Source organism: Limulus polyphemus, unplaced genomic scaffold, assembly GCF_000517525.1.
Source record: "Limulus polyphemus unplaced genomic scaffold, Limulus_polyphemus-2.1.2 Scaffold2177, whole genome shotgun sequence".
NCBI lineage: Eukaryota > Metazoa > Arthropoda > Merostomata > Xiphosura > Limulidae > Limulus > Limulus polyphemus.
Window position 1 is genome coordinate 7,236 of NW_013667787.1, and position 17,504 is coordinate 24,739.

The 17,504-nt window shown below is 32.5% G+C and overlaps 1 protein-coding gene across 2 annotated transcripts; it reads right to left on the bottom strand.

The window, feature by feature from the left end:
- Positions 1-5,318: 5,318 nt before the first annotated feature.
- LOC106466175 (paired amphipathic helix protein Sin3a-like) lies at positions 5,319-10,736 on the bottom strand. Of its 2 annotated transcripts, XM_022394140.1 has the most exons (2): positions 10,196-10,736; positions 5,319-10,069 (listed from the first exon to the last, which is right to left on the bottom strand). In XM_022394140.1, the coding sequence occupies exons 1-2, from the start codon at positions 10,631-10,633 to the stop codon at positions 6,215-6,217; spliced, it is 4,293 nt and encodes a 1,430-aa protein (XP_022249848.1). In that variant the 5' UTR covers positions 10,634-10,736; the 3' UTR covers positions 5,319-6,214. The 2 variants fall into 2 exon arrangements, with proteins under 2 accessions (XP_022249848.1, XP_013781872.1); XM_013926418.2 differs by having other exon boundaries at positions 5,319-10,736.
- Between the last annotated feature and the right edge of the window lie 6,768 nt (positions 10,737-17,504).

The following is a 17,504-nucleotide window of genomic DNA, read 5'->3' on the forward strand; positions in this document are numbered from 1 at the left end:
CAACGAATAGTGGGATTGACCGTCGCATTATAACGCCCCCACGGCTGAAAGGGCGAGCATGTTTGGTGGGATGCGGATTCGAACCCGCGACCCTCAGATTGTGAGTCGAGCGCCTTATCCACCTGGCCATGCCGGGCCCACAGGATGTTAAATGTTATTTTTTCTTAATTTTTTCATACTTAATGAATTAAATCGAAATTCTAATTCATAATTACAGGATGTTAAATGTTAATTTTTCTTCCCAATTATTAAACAAAACGAAAATTCATGTGCATCATATAAACAGGTATAGTTTATAGTATTCGTCAGGGGTGAAATTCTAAAAAAAAAAAAAAGAAAAAAAGTAAAGGTACTCAGCTGGGTGAAGTGGACCTGTTTTTCAAAAAGAAAAAAAATATACGTGTAAACGTAAAACAAACAAAAAAAACCACAAAGCAGCTCAAATAAGTCTTAAAAATAAGTTCCAGTACTCAGTACTGACAAAATTTCACACCTGGTAATAGTTGTAGTAATATCAATAAACGTCAGGAGAAAAATTTGCTCACTTTTGGTTAAGTTTGATTTTTATAAATTATGATTATCTTTTAGTTAACAAGTTTTATCTGTTACATTATGAAATAAAGTTGTCGTGATTCTTCTTTGTAACTATTCGAATTTCAACCCAAATGCAATTTATTACTGTGGTATAGATAAAATTGCGTCGAAGAGTTACCACTATGTCATTTAATAAACAGAGCTTATCATTATTATTGAGCTTTATAATTATGCTTCAAATAATCTTGCCTCATGTCCAACAATAATTATTTGATTCATTGTAACGATAATTTTATTCTAAAATTGCAGACAAAAGTTAAAAACAAAACCAAAAACTCTGTAACCCGTTGAGATCTTCGAAAATACTTGGACTTCTTCGGCTATTTTTACTAAAGTCTAAGCTATATATTTCTATGATGATCATATAATTTTTATCATTTGATAATTGTGCAGTATATCTTAAGCTTACTTAGATAATTTTAACACGAAAATATATTCAAAGTAATAATAAATTGTGTTGTTCAAATTTTATCAAGCGTCGTGCCATCTATCAGTGAATCTTGAAACAGAAATAAGTTAGATTATGAATATCACCTGCCACATGAACCAGCCCAACATCTTTTAGTATGGAGCCTAGGATAGTCAGCCTGGAAGGGAGCATTCCGGAAACGAAAATAAACTAAATATTAAGTGAAATATGACATGATGAAATCTATATTGGTTATACTATGGTGGTACTATACTGGTTATTATACCATTCTTCTTATATTTACTCTTCATCACAGAAATGGCATTTTAAATTTGAGAATCGCTATGGACATCATCTTATAATGCATAACTTCAACACTGCATATTTTGGCTTTAGTGTGCCATTAGTTTCACAAAATATTTAATTTAATGATTTCTTATATATACTTCCAATCCTCACTTAATGAATATAATGATACTATTGTGCCCGTTTTTCTTTATGTTTTGCTGTCAATGCAGTAATCAATTGACGAATCTCCGATTCAGTTGGTATGTCAAATATATTGGGATATCTACAAATAAGCTCTTCCCACATCCAACCTGGAACCATGGTTTAGCTTGATTGCTACACTTAAACTATTACATTCAAACCACATCTAGGACATTTCAAGCATGTTTCGTTGCTATATTGTCTTATTTTACATTTATAAGTTAACTCCTCCATGTTAGCTCTCATGGTCTCGGGTCTGGTCCAGTGACCCAGCCCTCAAAAATAGTGCAAAATGCCTTCTTTTTGTCTAATCAAAACAACACAAACCATTCCCGAATGCTTTATTATTTTGGGTCCTCATCAAGATGCCAGGTTGGCTCATGTGGCAGGTGTTAAATAATGTTTCCATAATATAGTACAGTACCAAGTGAACATTATTCTAATTTAAGCATTTCACTACTTTAAATATTTGTTTATTCAGCTCAATAGGGACACATTTTGAAGATTACTGACCTAGTTCTTGCAATTCTAGAAAACTGTCATTGTTTGTTATCTAATGTCTATACATTTGAAACAGTTTCTAAAAACCTATAACAATAAAAACAAAACATATATAAGTACACCCACTGTTATCCAACACTGTGAGACAAAAAAAATTAAGTATTTCATTTATTTGTTTTATTTCTTTTGATATTTTCTGTAACAAAACTGCAGGTGTTAGAAACACAACTTTTTTGAAAGTTTTATTGCTCATTTTATAAACTTATTAAAAACAGAATTGCTTAATATGCTTGTTTATTGTTGATCAATGTAAGAACTTAATATGAAACTTCTAAATAGTGTAAACTATTAAAAAAATGTAACAACAGTTATTTTATACTTTTACAACCAAACATGGTATATAAATAATTTAACAGATCTTATCAAAATTTGTAAGGTAAATATTGTAAGCACATAGTACATTTGTGAACAAGGATATCTAATTTAGAATACACCTGTCACGTGCTATCTAACACACAAAATAAAGATTTTATATATGTTTGAGTTATTTATTCTCCAAGGGAAAAAATATTATCAGGATTAATGCCATTCATCAAAAATAGGGCTTTATACACATCTTTTTAAATAGCCAAGGAAATATACATCATAAAATCATGTTTTTAGTAACAAGTATTTTACAAGCTAATCTAGCTTCATGGATCCTTTACTACTTAGTGAACCTGAACAGTGAATAAGGTTATGAAGGCCTAGTGAAACTGTACTGAAAGGCAATAGTTTAAATCCTCAGGAAAGTTAGTATTCCTTATCAACTAAAATGCAGATACTATGCTTCTGAAGGGAAGCACTTTGTCTTAATTATTCATGAAACAATGTATTAGCTAAAAATTTTGATTCAAAATTAAAAATCTTAAATAAAACTAACCAAAAATATCCAAGAAACATTAATCTACAATGTTCTACATATATTAACGTAAAAACATGATTTTTGATTAAAACAAATGATTACTGAATAGAATTTTCATGTAACGAGTTAACTTTGACTTTTGACTATATCAAACATTTTATGGTGTAAATCCATCACACAATTTATATGTAACTATACTGTAATATATATATGGATTTTGTCTATTTATTTACTGCATATCTATAATAAGGTATTTTCAATTGTTAATAATGATAAACAAAATGAAAGACCACAAGACATTTATTTAAAAAAGCACAATGCACATGTACAACTGTTTATATGCAGTTCCATTAAAACATCTGATCACTTATGCAGAGAGAGAAAAAATTAAAAACACTCCCAGTACTGGAAATACAACTACTATGTACAATAGTAATAGCTTTGATTACATATTTAAAAAAATCAGTTGACAATTTAAAACACACAACAAAACGTATTATATTTGAAAGATACCCCAGTACCACAAATATATACAATTGTTTGTAAAAGTCTGTGAAAATTTCAAACTCATTTCTAATATGATTAGCATCCAGCATCTACACAAACACAAGATTTCTGATGACTGTGAATGGAAAAAATATATAACCATATTTTTACTTCTAATGACCCAATCAATGAACTGAAGATGTGATGGATAAATACACTGCAAAAGAAGTTGTAAAAGAAGAAGAATACCTTATATGACTAATTCTAAATGATCTTACTCACAATCTAATTCTTTCTGTAGATATGCTACTGTGTACAACAATAATGGGTAGCCATGTGACTTTTTAAAAAATACAAAAACTTCACTAAAAATATTTTTAAATTATTTGCTAAAACTGTATGAATGTTTCATACAAAAATGGTTATGAAGTAATGGATGATTTTTGCAAATTTAATAACACAGGTCTACTGCGTATTTTGTGCTTTTAAACACATTCATATGTTTAAGTTAAAGACATATTTCAACATTTTTTTTGCCACTTGGAAACTACAACTGTATCATATAAAAGCAAAAATACTTTTCAAAAATTACAGCAGATTTAAATAATACATTTTAAACCATATTTGATATTCATTAACTACAATGATCAGTGACACAAAAATGGAATAAAAGAAACAGACTTCAATGGAGAGCAATATACCTAACTCTAAATGGTCCTTACTTAAGTAATTTTATACATGAATTTACTCTGTTTCTGGATTGTACAATAAACTTTAGTTTATTTCAAGTGGTATTTTAATGTGACATAATATAATGATAAAAGTAGTCAAAGAATAAATAGCAGTTGAACCAATGAAAACTTCATATGCAAATATGAAAAACAAAATTACTACTAAATAAAAAAAAAACACATTTTTATTAGTTTTATTTATACAGCGCTTGAGGCAGAACTAATAAAAATCACATAACTGCTTTCAATCTATCAGTTTACATCATACATCTAACTTCTATGTTTGTTACTTGAAATTCACCCATAAGACGAGCATGTGTTTACTAAGTTAATAACAATAACTTTAACTGCAACTGGCTGGTATTTCTTTTGAAAAGTAAGCACTAGATTAAACTGACGTGACAAAATACTGATCATGTAAACAAAATGTCTAGGGTTTGTAGTCATGCAATATTTATCATTATAAATATGCATCCCTAAAAACTATATCTTAAGTACACAAGTTATTATGAAGGCTACATGCAGTTTTTTAATTGTGCCATATATATAGATTGGATATACTTTTAAATGATTTTTTTTTTGACAAGTATTTATCTTTTGAAACACAAGTTTCCTAAACATAAACCTTGTTTTTAACAAAAGGCTTATTTTGTATAAATTATCATAATCTATCAACCTTAAAACTCGATTACCAAGTTGGAAATTACTAAAAGTTTAAGTTTTCTTATCTTGCATCACAATATTTTGCATTAATTGATGCGAGTTACTAATCGTAATGCACAACTTTTTGTAAAAACTATGATTTGTTACAAGCCCACTTGAGAAATGTTTGGAAAAAGACTTTGAAAATTTAATTTTTACTTCAATAAAACCATTAATGCTATTGATATTAACAAAACTTTATGTTCAAGAGTAGGTAATATTAACACACGTGGTTGTCTGTACATGAAACACAGAAAAATGTATGATATTCTAGTTTTAAAGTTTTCTAAAATGTTGCAGCTATAACCACTGATGTTCAAAACATCCAGTTTTAGTAGGTTTTGGTTACTGATTAGACTTTCCAGTTTATCAGTGTAGATAAAAAACTGTAAATCTTTGAATATGTAAATTATTTACATGCATATTGTGTACATTATTAAATAAAATGTTTATTAGATTTTTTTTTTGAAAACAAAAACATTTTATTTAAAATGAACAATATATTAAAGTTTATATTAGTTGATTAGGAAAATCCAGGCAACAAAATATATATGATGATGACAAAACAACATTATTTCTGATAATCATTGTCCAAATCAAACACTTCATCCAGCATGCTTTAAATATTCAATTATATTATGTCATAGTTAGGTCAAGCTTGAAAACATGACTGTTTCATAAAAGACTGAATGAAATTTTTGAAATGACTAACAAGATAACAAATAAAGAACTTAGCTTGATATTTTTTGAGTAAAACTATGAATGTACAATTATAGTTTTGACATACACTTGGTGCTAAAACTTTTATTAAATTATTATCTTTAGACAAGGTTATAATTAAAATATCAGTACATTACAAAGCATTTAAAAGAAATGCAGCAAGTGATAACAAAATACCAATTTACATATATTCATGAATTTTTAAGGATTTTGAATATTTATAATTTTACTTGAATTTTTGATCCCAATATTTATGAAAAACAGCTTTATTGTATTACAAAGTTGATTTTTTGTACATATTTTTCAAATAGCAACATAGAAATACTTCATGAAATGTTAACAGTTACCTACAATAAAATGCAAGGATGATTTTAGGTATTCTTCTCCTTTGTGAATCAGACTAAAAGGCATGCACTGTACATGAATATCTGATGCACATCATTACTCATGTACATGTACTGTCGGAACTGCCCTCCTTCTTGTAACTCTGAAATTTGTTTACAAAACAGTACTGGTCTGCAATTATGTGAAAGTAAACTAGAGCACACATATTGCCCTTCAGTGATATACAGTATTTCTCACATGTACCATCCTGACAATCAAGACAGTTCCAATCTCAGATATGTCACAGATAAATGATAAATGCTAAACCTAATGACACATACACAACATACATTTTTACATTTCCTTTTCACTCTTCTGTAACCTGTAATGGTTGAATGGTGCATATGGAGGTTTTGTGGGGTCATTTTTTTCTTCACATATTGTCCGACACCTAATTAGGTCTTCTCTCTCTCCTAGCAACCACTTTTGACAAGCTGTCTTCATGTCATTTGTAACACACAATTCTAACCATTTCCCATGCCACTGGTGGAATTTTTTGTTGAGTCTTCTTGAGACTTGTTGATGAGTAAACCTTGCCTTTTTAAGAGCCATCCGTTTATACAGATAGCTTTCATTGGGAACCACAATAACTGTTTTATAAGAATCAACATCAAACAAACACTCATTATTCTTACCAATATCTGTACATTCTTCATTTTTTTTCACACATGAATTGTCAAGGTCTAGACTTTTAGAAATATTTTCCTTTGTTATCAGAGTATTTTCCTCATTGGTAAAGGCTTCTTCCTTTTTGAAACAAGTTTCCTTGTATTTTTCACTATCTTGTTTTCGCCCATTCTGTTCAAAATTCTGTCTCTGTTTTGCTTTCTGCTGTTGACGTGTTCTGATATTACGATGTAAAAAGACAGGTTTCTTAGATAACTGTTCCTTCAATTCATCAGATATGGTATCTTCTTCTGCAGTATACTTTTCTGAATTTTCAGACCATCTTTCATCTCCTCTGTCTTCGGAACCATCTGTATCTAACAATTCAAATGATAGTTTCCCCTCATTTTTATATAAAACAATTTTAAAGCAATTTTCTTCACTAAATATCTGTTCTGCTTTCTTCCTGTAAGCATTTTCAGCTGCAATATGTTGCATAGACACAGAATAGAAAGTACCACCTGTAGCTTCATTTTTTGCTTCTTGCAAGTACAAATCCATACACTGTGTACAAACTTCATCAGAAACAACATGTTGTAACTGACGAACTGCATTTTGCACAACCCTATCCATTGTGAATGCAAGGTAAGCATCAATACCAAACATTTCTCGTAAAGTATCTTCATACTGATTGCTTTCCATATTACCATCTAACAGGTTTTTCACCATTTCTAAAAAAGCTGGCTTATAATCTTCAACTTCTACATCTGGTTTTGGCCGAAGTCTTAATGAAAGTGCTGTTGATTCTTTTCTTTCCTTCTTTTCCCTTTGTTCCTCCTCAGTTAGCTGTGAAGCTTTATTATAAATCTTTGCTAAACGTTCACAAAGAATATTATGCAGTCTAAGGAAGAGATACCAATTATTGTTAGCAAAAAGAAGAGCGTATGACCCATCTGAGTCAGAACTATCAATATCTACTTGATAATCATCTTTTGGAGATTGTTTAGCTTCCCATCTAGAAGTACTTCTATCATTGTCTGAAGGAGAAAGATCTTTTGCCAATTCTTTCATAAAATGAGATACATTCCCTTCTTTATGAGATTCCAGTATGTTTTCTTTGTTTTCTTTCACATTACAACTTGTTCCTTTTTGCTGGGTATAACTACTTCTCTTTTCTAGACCTCCCACACTGTTTTTACTGCCGTCATCTAATGCATGTTTTCCTGGAGATTCTTGATCACAAGGCTTACTCTCCTCAGTTTGGGAATCATCTTCTCGTTCATTTTCATCATCACTTAGCTCTCCTCGAGGCACTGAAAAGAAATCTGGAATAAAATGCCTCATGAACAACTTTATCTTTTGCTTGTCTTCTTTATGTATACCTGTTTGTCGCTTCACATGATGAATAATCAAATTAGCTGCATCTTCAAGAACAGATTTATCACTGTATGTTACTGACAAATGTGGACCGGACGTAACTTCTTCTGCTCCCTCCTCAACCTGTTCATGTCTCTCTTCAAAAATAGTTTCTATCTCATTAAGCAAATTTTTTGATCTTAAACATTTCACATCATTTTGCTTAAAAGTGAGACCTTGATGATCTAAAGACTTTAGGTAATACTTTTCATTTTGATCTCTCCACATTTTATTAAAACTTTTCTGGGCTAGTCGCCATTCTTCTTCTTTTGCTTTTAGCCTTTTCACAACAAGGGGTACTGCTACCACAGGATTCTTCTTCAGACCTTCTATAATATCTGCTGCTTTGTCTCCATAAACCTTTTTAATGGCTCTTTGATGAATAACAGAAGACGATCCTCCAAGAGTTTCATCTAATCTTAAGCGGGCTCTCTCTTCTGGTGTCATTCTAATAATTTTTTTCTGGAGAGCTTCAAGTACATGTACCGTAGACAAATTTGTTTCTAAAACAACATCCAATTCAAATCTTTCATCCTCACATCTATATATATACTCCTCATATTGGGTTTTCCGAGAGCTCACAAATGTTGAGTCTTCTGACCAAGAAGGAAATGACACCCAAGTGTCATTTAAAACTTCCTTACACAGAGCTGTACGACCACTACATTTAGGATGCACATAATTTTTTGGTAATGCTCTATAACTGGCTCCATACCTTTTGCAAGAAGAATAATCAATTTCCATCGCAAGATCACCACTAATTCGCTCCCTCTCATGATTGACAACTTTGGGTGGAACAGGTTCCAGAACTATACTTGAAGATGTGTCTTTATGATCTAAAAAATTTCTAAACCATTTAAATAATTCCTGATACTTTGACAAGAAAGGTGTTACCAACTGTACTAGCTCTGTTCTTGATACAATTTCCTGGTTATACAAAAGAAGACATCTCAGAAAGTTCTCATAAGCTTCCTGACTCCGTAGAGCTTTACGTACATTGTCAAAAAATGCAAATTCATTTAATGTTCCACATTTACCTGCTTCTGCAAGAGTGACATCTTTCAAACTTGTCATTCGAGGTTTTTTAGCTGGTTGATGAGGTACAGATGGGAGAGGCCGTTTAACTACTTGAGGTGCCTTTATTTGATTGTTGGTATTACCTATACTTGTAGGAGGTTTGGCAAATGTAGTTTTTTTCACTGCTGGTGTATGATCATTATTCACAGGTTTTGGGGGTGGAAGGATAGCAGCTGCTCCATTAGCATCAGGTAAAAAATGACCAAATTCTTGAAGCAAATCTTCTTGGTTCTGAAACAATTTAGCTACTTGTGAGTAAACCTGAGCTTCTGTCAATGGCTTTGTAGTAGTATGTACTCCTTCTTTGAGGTTTCTTTGTTCCTTCTGATAAGTGTGCAAGATTTCTAAAAACTGCTTGTAGATATCAGGTTGCCCTTGAAATCGATTCTTAATCTTATTGACATAATTTATAGCATGATTAAACTCAACTGGTTGGTTTGCTTTTGGGGTAGTTGATGTACTTAAGGATTCATCTGGTGAATGAGGAGGACTTGCTATAGAACTTTCTGCAGATTGTTGATTAGACTGCTGATTTGGAATTGAAGAATGAACAGTTACACTCGACACTGACTGCTGGCAGGGTTTGTCTGGAGTGGTGTACGATACATTAATGCTTGTTACTACTGTTCCAGAATTAGTAACACTTTGTGTGTTGGTTACAGGTGTAAATGATAAAACTGATGTTGATGTTGTGTTGGGTGGAGGCTGAGGTGTCACAGTACACATTCCTGCCCCTGGCATGCTAACATTCACCTGCTCATTTGCTTGAACTTCAATCTTGTAACCTGGAGGTAAAAATGTATTAAACCCAATTATCAACTCAGGATGCCCTCTAAAAAGGTTTGAAACTCGCTGAATTACCCCAGGTGTGTCAATACTTTGTGATTTAAATTCCTTCATTATATCCAAAAAATCATTGTATACTTGTGGTTGACTACCAAACTTAAACTTAACTTGATCAAGATAAGAAAGTGCATCTTCTACTTTTAATCGTTGGAACTGCTGTTGTTGAGCGGGTGGGTTATGAATGTGAGATTGAACAGGTGACTGGGTCTGTAAATGTACTGGAAGTTGCTGGTGATGGGCTTGTAATGAATGAGCTGCTGGGCTTGCAGCAGAATTTTGGGGTTGGTGGTGGCCAGCTAGAGGCATTCCAGTAGACCCAATTCGTGACTGTAAAGAGTGAACAACATTTGATACACCACTAGTTAGTTCTAGCTTCTCAATAGTAGGTAGGGTTATGCCTACTTGATCCTGAGCAAGAGCAAATGGTTGCCTATGGGGAGATGGTTTTAAAGTTGGAGGATTAATAAGAGTTCTAACCGGAACAGCTGCAGTTTGTTGATTAAAAACAGAGGAGTTGTTCCTTAGATTTCCAACAGCTGTTGAAAGAGAGTTGACAGAGCCAATGTTGACTACATTGGCAACTGAGGATGTTTCGCATGAAGTTACAATATTTCTATACTGAGTAGTTGAAGTAGACTCACCGAGAATGTGCACAGATGGCTGAGTAGAACTCAACGAGCTCAGTATACTTACTAGGGATGCTGATGTCGGCGTTTCATCTGTAGACACAGAACCTTGAAGCGATGGATTGTCTTGAGCACCTTTCATGATTTCTACATCATAATGGACAGTCAAAACAACAACAAAAATTTAGGCCTACATAAGAAGCACGATAACTAATAAAACACTCTCCCGCAGTGACGACGCGAAGTGGTTTCCGTGTGACAGTAGTTACCTCTCAACCAATCAGGTGTCTTCTTTCAATGTCTTTTTTGATTAGCAATGTAGTAAAAGGCAATATTTTAAAAAGGCGGCGCTTCAAAATTTTTAAAACATTAGTAGTTTAAAAAAGTCGATGCACAATATCATATCGTTTAATGCAGTAATATTTTTGAATTAATATTGTAAACATAAGTCTCTATATTTAAAATTATTAGCTTATTTCAGATTTTTGAAAATATAAATAGATCAATGCCATAATAATATATCGTTTCACCTTTTATCAAAATCTAAGCATCAGGCTGGGGTGGTTCAGGTTATTTTGAGAGGTTGAGCTGAGCCGTAAGAAAAAGAATGGCGCCATCATAGAGATGTAACACAGTTGACTTTATACGTTGTTTACAATGTATTATAGGGCACAATAAGCCTATCTCAGTCGATAAAGTAACAATATATGGTTTGGCATAACGTTGTTTAAATAATTAACAAAAGTATTTTAAGTGAAATTTTAACGGTGTAATGTGAAAAGGACAAAGAAAGTAAATGATCAGCGCACCACAAATATTAGTGCGATAATTTATGAACTCGTTCTAAGGACGAGTCAGGAATCATCTTTTTTTTTTTTATTATTGTTTCTCAGTCCGATGCCCCGAAGTAAGAATGATGAAGCGCCAAGTTTAAATGTTCAATATATTTTATAGGCTTAACTTAGAAAAGAACTGGTTATCAGAATAATTATATAGCAGTGTTGATTATTATTCTTATTTAAAGATTCAGTGATAGAATTAAAAGCTATGCGTCCAAGCATTGGAAATGGAAAACCTTGTTACTATTGGAAAGAGCTGAAGATAATAGCATTCACTGATTCAGTCATACAATGATACGGTGTTAATATAATAAAATAACTTATTGTAAGTTTACTTATATTATTTTTGATTTTGATAAATGTGATTTATATTGGTGTATCAAATTCAAAGCAAGGACTGTGACTGAAATGTAATGTGTTGTATAAGGATTTATTCAGTTTATTGTGTTCAAAGCTTTAGTTTACTTTCACTTATCCTAGAATTTAAAGTTTCAGTCCAACTTTGGAATTACTGTGCACTGTACAGTCTCTAGGGGTTGTTTTCCTTATGGCATCATTATTTACATTTAAATTGTGAATTCTTCTAGTCTGTTACTTTATGTAGAGTAAAAATTGTTCAAAATGTGAAAAGTGCATGAAAATTGACACAGTTTATTTAATGTTTTTATATAAGGCAGAAATAGTACATTTAATAGTAATAGGGTAGGGACTAGCTTGTTTGCAAGTGCTGTTAACTCAGCTGTAAGTGTAAGAGTAGCTTTCAACTAGGATAAGATCTTGGTGAGGGCCAGGATAAACTAAATGCAGAAAACATATGTAAAAAAAAGAACAGTTGAAACACTAGTTCATGTCTTGAACCATAGTCATTCATGAATATATGTTTGCAATCATGCTCTAAAAATGCTCTTTACTAAAGAAAAACATAGAAAGCCAGTTTATAGTACTCTATCAATATCAAATAACCTATAACGTTGTATCTCGAATTCTTGTGATCAAAACTTTTTATATTTAACAAAGTGTCAGTTACTCCCATTACATTGAAATCTTCTATCAAATCCTTCAATAAGTGCTCTAAAGTCATCTATTTATTTCATATACTTGTAGCAATATAAAGGCAACAATTTACACTACCCTTAAAACTACTTCTTTACTTTGTTCATACATTACACGTGAGTTTCCTGAATATGGTATGTTATTTAGTTAATTTATTGTTGCTTTCATTAATAATACTCCATTACTGGTTAGTATATGAAATATAATTACTTTTTGTTTTCATCTGTCAGTTATTATTATACTTTTATTATAAAGATTGTTTTGCATTGTTAGCTTAGAACTTATATTTATGACAAATCTAAATCTCCTAAGCTGGCAAAACATTATGAAATATAATAGAGTTTACTACCAAAAGTATTATTAACAGTGAAGGCACTCAACTGATGAAACAATAAATTTTTATAAATAGAAACCTAAGAAAAGTATATTTAATTAGCTATACTGATTTTTTTTTAGTTTCACTAAAAGAATGTAACGTACTCTGATTATAAATCATTATTCCACTATTTTGGTTAAAATTTAATAAACTTCCAGTTGCAGTATATCCTGGAATATTAAATATGTGAATTGGCAAGTTATCTAGTAAAGATTCTATTAGTATTATTATTATTTCAAAATTTATTCTTATTTCTGTTAGCAACAAAATAAATTCATTGCAGCTTTTCATTAAGCTTTTAATATTCATGTGAAATATGGTAAAATTTTCTAATCATTGTTTACATAATTGATTCAGATAAATATTTTCAGTTTCCTAGTTTTCAATTACATTAAAATATTCTACATTATTTATGACTTCCATATAAGTACATAAATAATATACATAGAAAAATGTTTACCTATTATATTACAATTTTTAGTTAAGTTGGTAGTGTTCTGTTCTCTCCTGTGTCTGCCTCTGATCTAGAAGTTTTAAGTCAATATTTAAGTCAACCTAATTTGGAGTATTTTCTCTCCCTCCGCATGTTTCACCATTATCACACCTTCCCGAGTCTACACAAACATAAAACCCGCATTCTTGGTCAACTGTTTTGTTTCGAATAGTAGTTTCTTTAATCTTGGAGCCAGTTGCTAATATATAAAGACTCGTGTGTCTGGAAAAATGGAATAGATGTCAATAGCAGATAAACCTTTGTCTTTGACAACCTTAATCTATTGCTGTTTTTTCAGCCGGCTAGCTAGTTGTGTTACAATTGAAGGCAGATATGAAGAGTTGTACGATTTCACACAGTGGGCTATTTGAATGCCCGTTGGTCCTACTTGTAGGCCTGAAGCTAGCCCAACTTGCCTGATGATTTCTACAAAGTATTCTTTCGCAGTGACAGGAATGCCTACAATTTCAACATTTTCAGTTCTACTTCTTTGCTCCAGGAGTAGCATTCTCTCCTCATAGCTCTCTACTTTTTTCTTTAACACGCTATTTACCACTTCTATTTTCCCTACCTTCCACTCTAAATTCACACTTCATGCTTTCAACTGGTCCAAAGTTACCTTAAGATCAACAATTAGTCCAGAAAATACTTGTACTAAGTTTTCAAATTTTGAAAACTTTGTCTCTATGTTTGCTATTGTTGCCTTTATATATTTAATTCCCTCCATCATATCCTTAAAATCTTTATTACTTATAGCTTGACACCCCTCCTTAGACTTTTGGCAAATCCAGTTAGCTTTTCTTGCACCAAGTTTGACTAAATTCTCCACCATTTTGATTCGAGTACATTTTTCATGAAAGTATTCAAAACAGTCCATGCATTGTATTTAAACTAGTCTTCACACAAAAAAACTTTGACACACCATTCATGATAAATTCAATATTCAGAAAAGTTACAGTATTCTTACCAACAGTATTTAGGTGCGGTGGAAAAAAAAAATAATTTCTTAGGATATGGAAACTATCACAAGTGTAAGCCAAAAAAAAAAGCAATTTGTTTAGAACATTATAATTATAAACAAATGAACACACAAGAAGTACGTAGAACGTATATAATATTAGGGTATAGAATAACTAAGCAAGTAAATGTTTCACTACTCACTCAGTACATTGGTGAATAAAAATATCAATATATTGTCTTTGATAAGGGTAAATAAATTTTATTTTTCATCATTCTTTTCATTTTCATAGGATCCTGCCAGTTGGCTGGTGTTGCCTCCCATGGTATGCTTATTTCTTAAAATCTGCATCAGGCCAGGGTAACAGCACTCAACTCATCTGCCCTGGTTCTACCAGTGCACACTGTTGAGATGTGGTATTCAGCAAGACTACTAGAGGTATCCTTGTGGTATTAAAATTACTTAATTGTCCAACCCATACTATAACATTCCCTGGACTATCACAGAAAAAGCTGGCACCAGTGAAGTGACTGCCTGATTCTTTGGCTCATGCCTGCAAACGTTTAAAAATAGGGTTTCATGATCACCCATTGCACTGTCTCCAGTAAAAAAGGTTTCCAGCAGGCATCCATTGGGGATCTGGGCAAATTCTCTCCCTTTTTTCAAGTGGAGTGCATGACACTCTTGCCACTTACCAGTTCTTAGCTACTGGGGTGGTGGACCTTGGAGAGTTCCTCTATGACTGTGCACAGCACCAGTGAGAAATAGGGCAGTGGTGGCACTGTCTGTGTAGTACGGGTCACCCCTCAAACATCGTGACTTCCTGTTGTGTGAATCTATCTGTCCAATTGAGTCAAGTTGAGACACCCATACGGTATGGTCTGATCATACACTAATCACACTTCTTGGCTTGCCGAGCACTTATGTGCAGATGCTCAGTCGGTCATGATCTAGTTCTACTCATTCCTGTGACATTTGGGTTTATTTTACCTTTCCATCTGTTCTTTTCCAGGCAAAGAGTATACTCTGGTCTAGATAAGATGAGGCCTCCCATGGGTGTGCCACTATGGAGCATCTGCCATCAGGTGTTACTCTCCATGGGCTTTCCCTTTAGGCACTGTCTGTAGGGAACTCCTTTAGGTTTAATGTTTGCACCAGCCCCTCCACCATTTCAATGTGGGATTCTAGCTATTCTATGTGCATAGGTTAGGTATTGTTTTGGAAGTTAACATTTTCTTTACATGATGAGTGTATTTTGCACTTTCTTTATGCCTCGTCTAAGAATGAAGTTATTGAGTGCAAGTGCTTGAAGAGTATTACTATGCAAGGAGGTTGTGTTGCCCTCCAATTGATGGAGGGCTATCATCACATTATAATATCATCTTGAATTAGCACAGTTCACAGTAAATGTGATTTTTAGGTGTGAGTTAGCTCAAGACTAGTGACATGAAAATCTAAAAAGTACTTGCATGAGGGATCAAATCATTTAACAAAGTTTAAACGTTTGTTGAATAGTTGACAGAGTATAACTAGGAGAAACTTCTGTAAGAGGGTAAGAGTGTGGATTTGGTATATCTTCAAACTGTTGCATTCACCTAGTCTAATGTGAGGTAATCAAACTGGGAGGCAATATAGGTGAAAAATTTATGATGAAGTACCAAGATACAGATAGTTGAAAATTGGAATTGGTTGCTGCAAGTCTCATGTTTTGTTTCTTGGCTGCACGACACACTACTGTGTGTCTTGATTCAGAAAGGGACACATGAAAGGCATTGTACTTTTCTGTCTAAGTGCAAGTTGGTTTCTTTACTGTAGCTATATTTAAATTACATACCAAACTAGTTATAACTAATTATTTTGATGATTTTGAATTGGACACAGAACTTTGACTTCTCACAGACTGTATTCCTGTTTTTGCTCTTGTTTCATTTGGAATTTGACATGCTAGAATATATGTAGACATCATATCATCAATACAGTATTTGCCCATGGTTTTAACACTGCATTATTTTATATTGTAATTTACCAAATAGAAGGTATTATAGTGTTGATCCTCGATTGATGTAAGCAATAAAGAATTACCATTTAATTCTTCATTATATTAACTTCAACAGAACACTTTCTGCAACCTGTCACATCCGGGTGCACACAGAAGTGTGTCCGACATATCCAGTCTAACACATGCTCCCAACACAATAATGTCAGTCAAGTAGCTTGAGAAAATGAAAGCAACAGTAACTTATTACATCTTTAATAAGTAGATATAAGGGCATTGTTAATGATTGATTTGGTCTTTTAAACTATATGAAAGATGTAGCATTTTGATTGTATAAAAAAACTTCATGTCATGTTATTAAGTATATTTATGGATGTAGTGGAAAAGGTGCTTACTAAATATGTTTGATTGTTTTGAAGAATCAATGTTTCATTGTTTTTGGTTTAGTTGATTAGCATCTAGCTTAAAAGTTATAGCATTTCATGCTCAGAGACAGAGGGGAAAATGAACGTCTACAGGGAAAGAGAATAAAAAAGTATAATGTGGTTTGACAGGTGAAATTGTGGTTCATGTAAATGAAATTTGTAGGTATATGTTATCTGAGACTTTGTTTTTACATCAAATAATTGTTATGATCAACATTTACAAAAATTGATACAAAAAAATAAAATGCTTATTGTCACTTCAAAAGCTTGATGTTAAATGCAATTGTATTTTTAAAATATAACATAACATGTCATTTTGAGACAACATGGGACCTATTGGTCCATCTTGGCTGTTCCATCCTCCAAACTAAACTAAAACTATTAATAAAAAAATTTAAAGCCAGCTCTTATCATCAATATACTTATCAAGCTTTCTCTTAAACTCACTGCATCCCTAACATCCAAAGGCAACCCATTCCAAAGGCCAACTACTCTGTTAAAAAAATAATACTGTCTTGGCTGAAGATGACTCCTACCCTGCCAAAATTTATAGTCCTATTATTCTCACTGTTGAGAATGAAAAATAATGATGTATCCACACTATCAATTCCCTATACAATATTAAACACCACAATCAGATCTCTCTATCTCTTCTATTTTCAAGAAAAAACAATTTGAGGGATTTTAACCTTTTCATATAACAAGTCCTCTATCCCAGACACAATTCTAGTAACCCTTCTCTGACCCCTTTCCAACAATTCAATGTGTTTCATGAGGTAAGTAGCCCAAGACTGAACACAATATTCCAAGTGCGGCCAAACCAGTGATCCGTACAATGAAAGTATAACCTCTTTAGACTTGTATTCAATATTT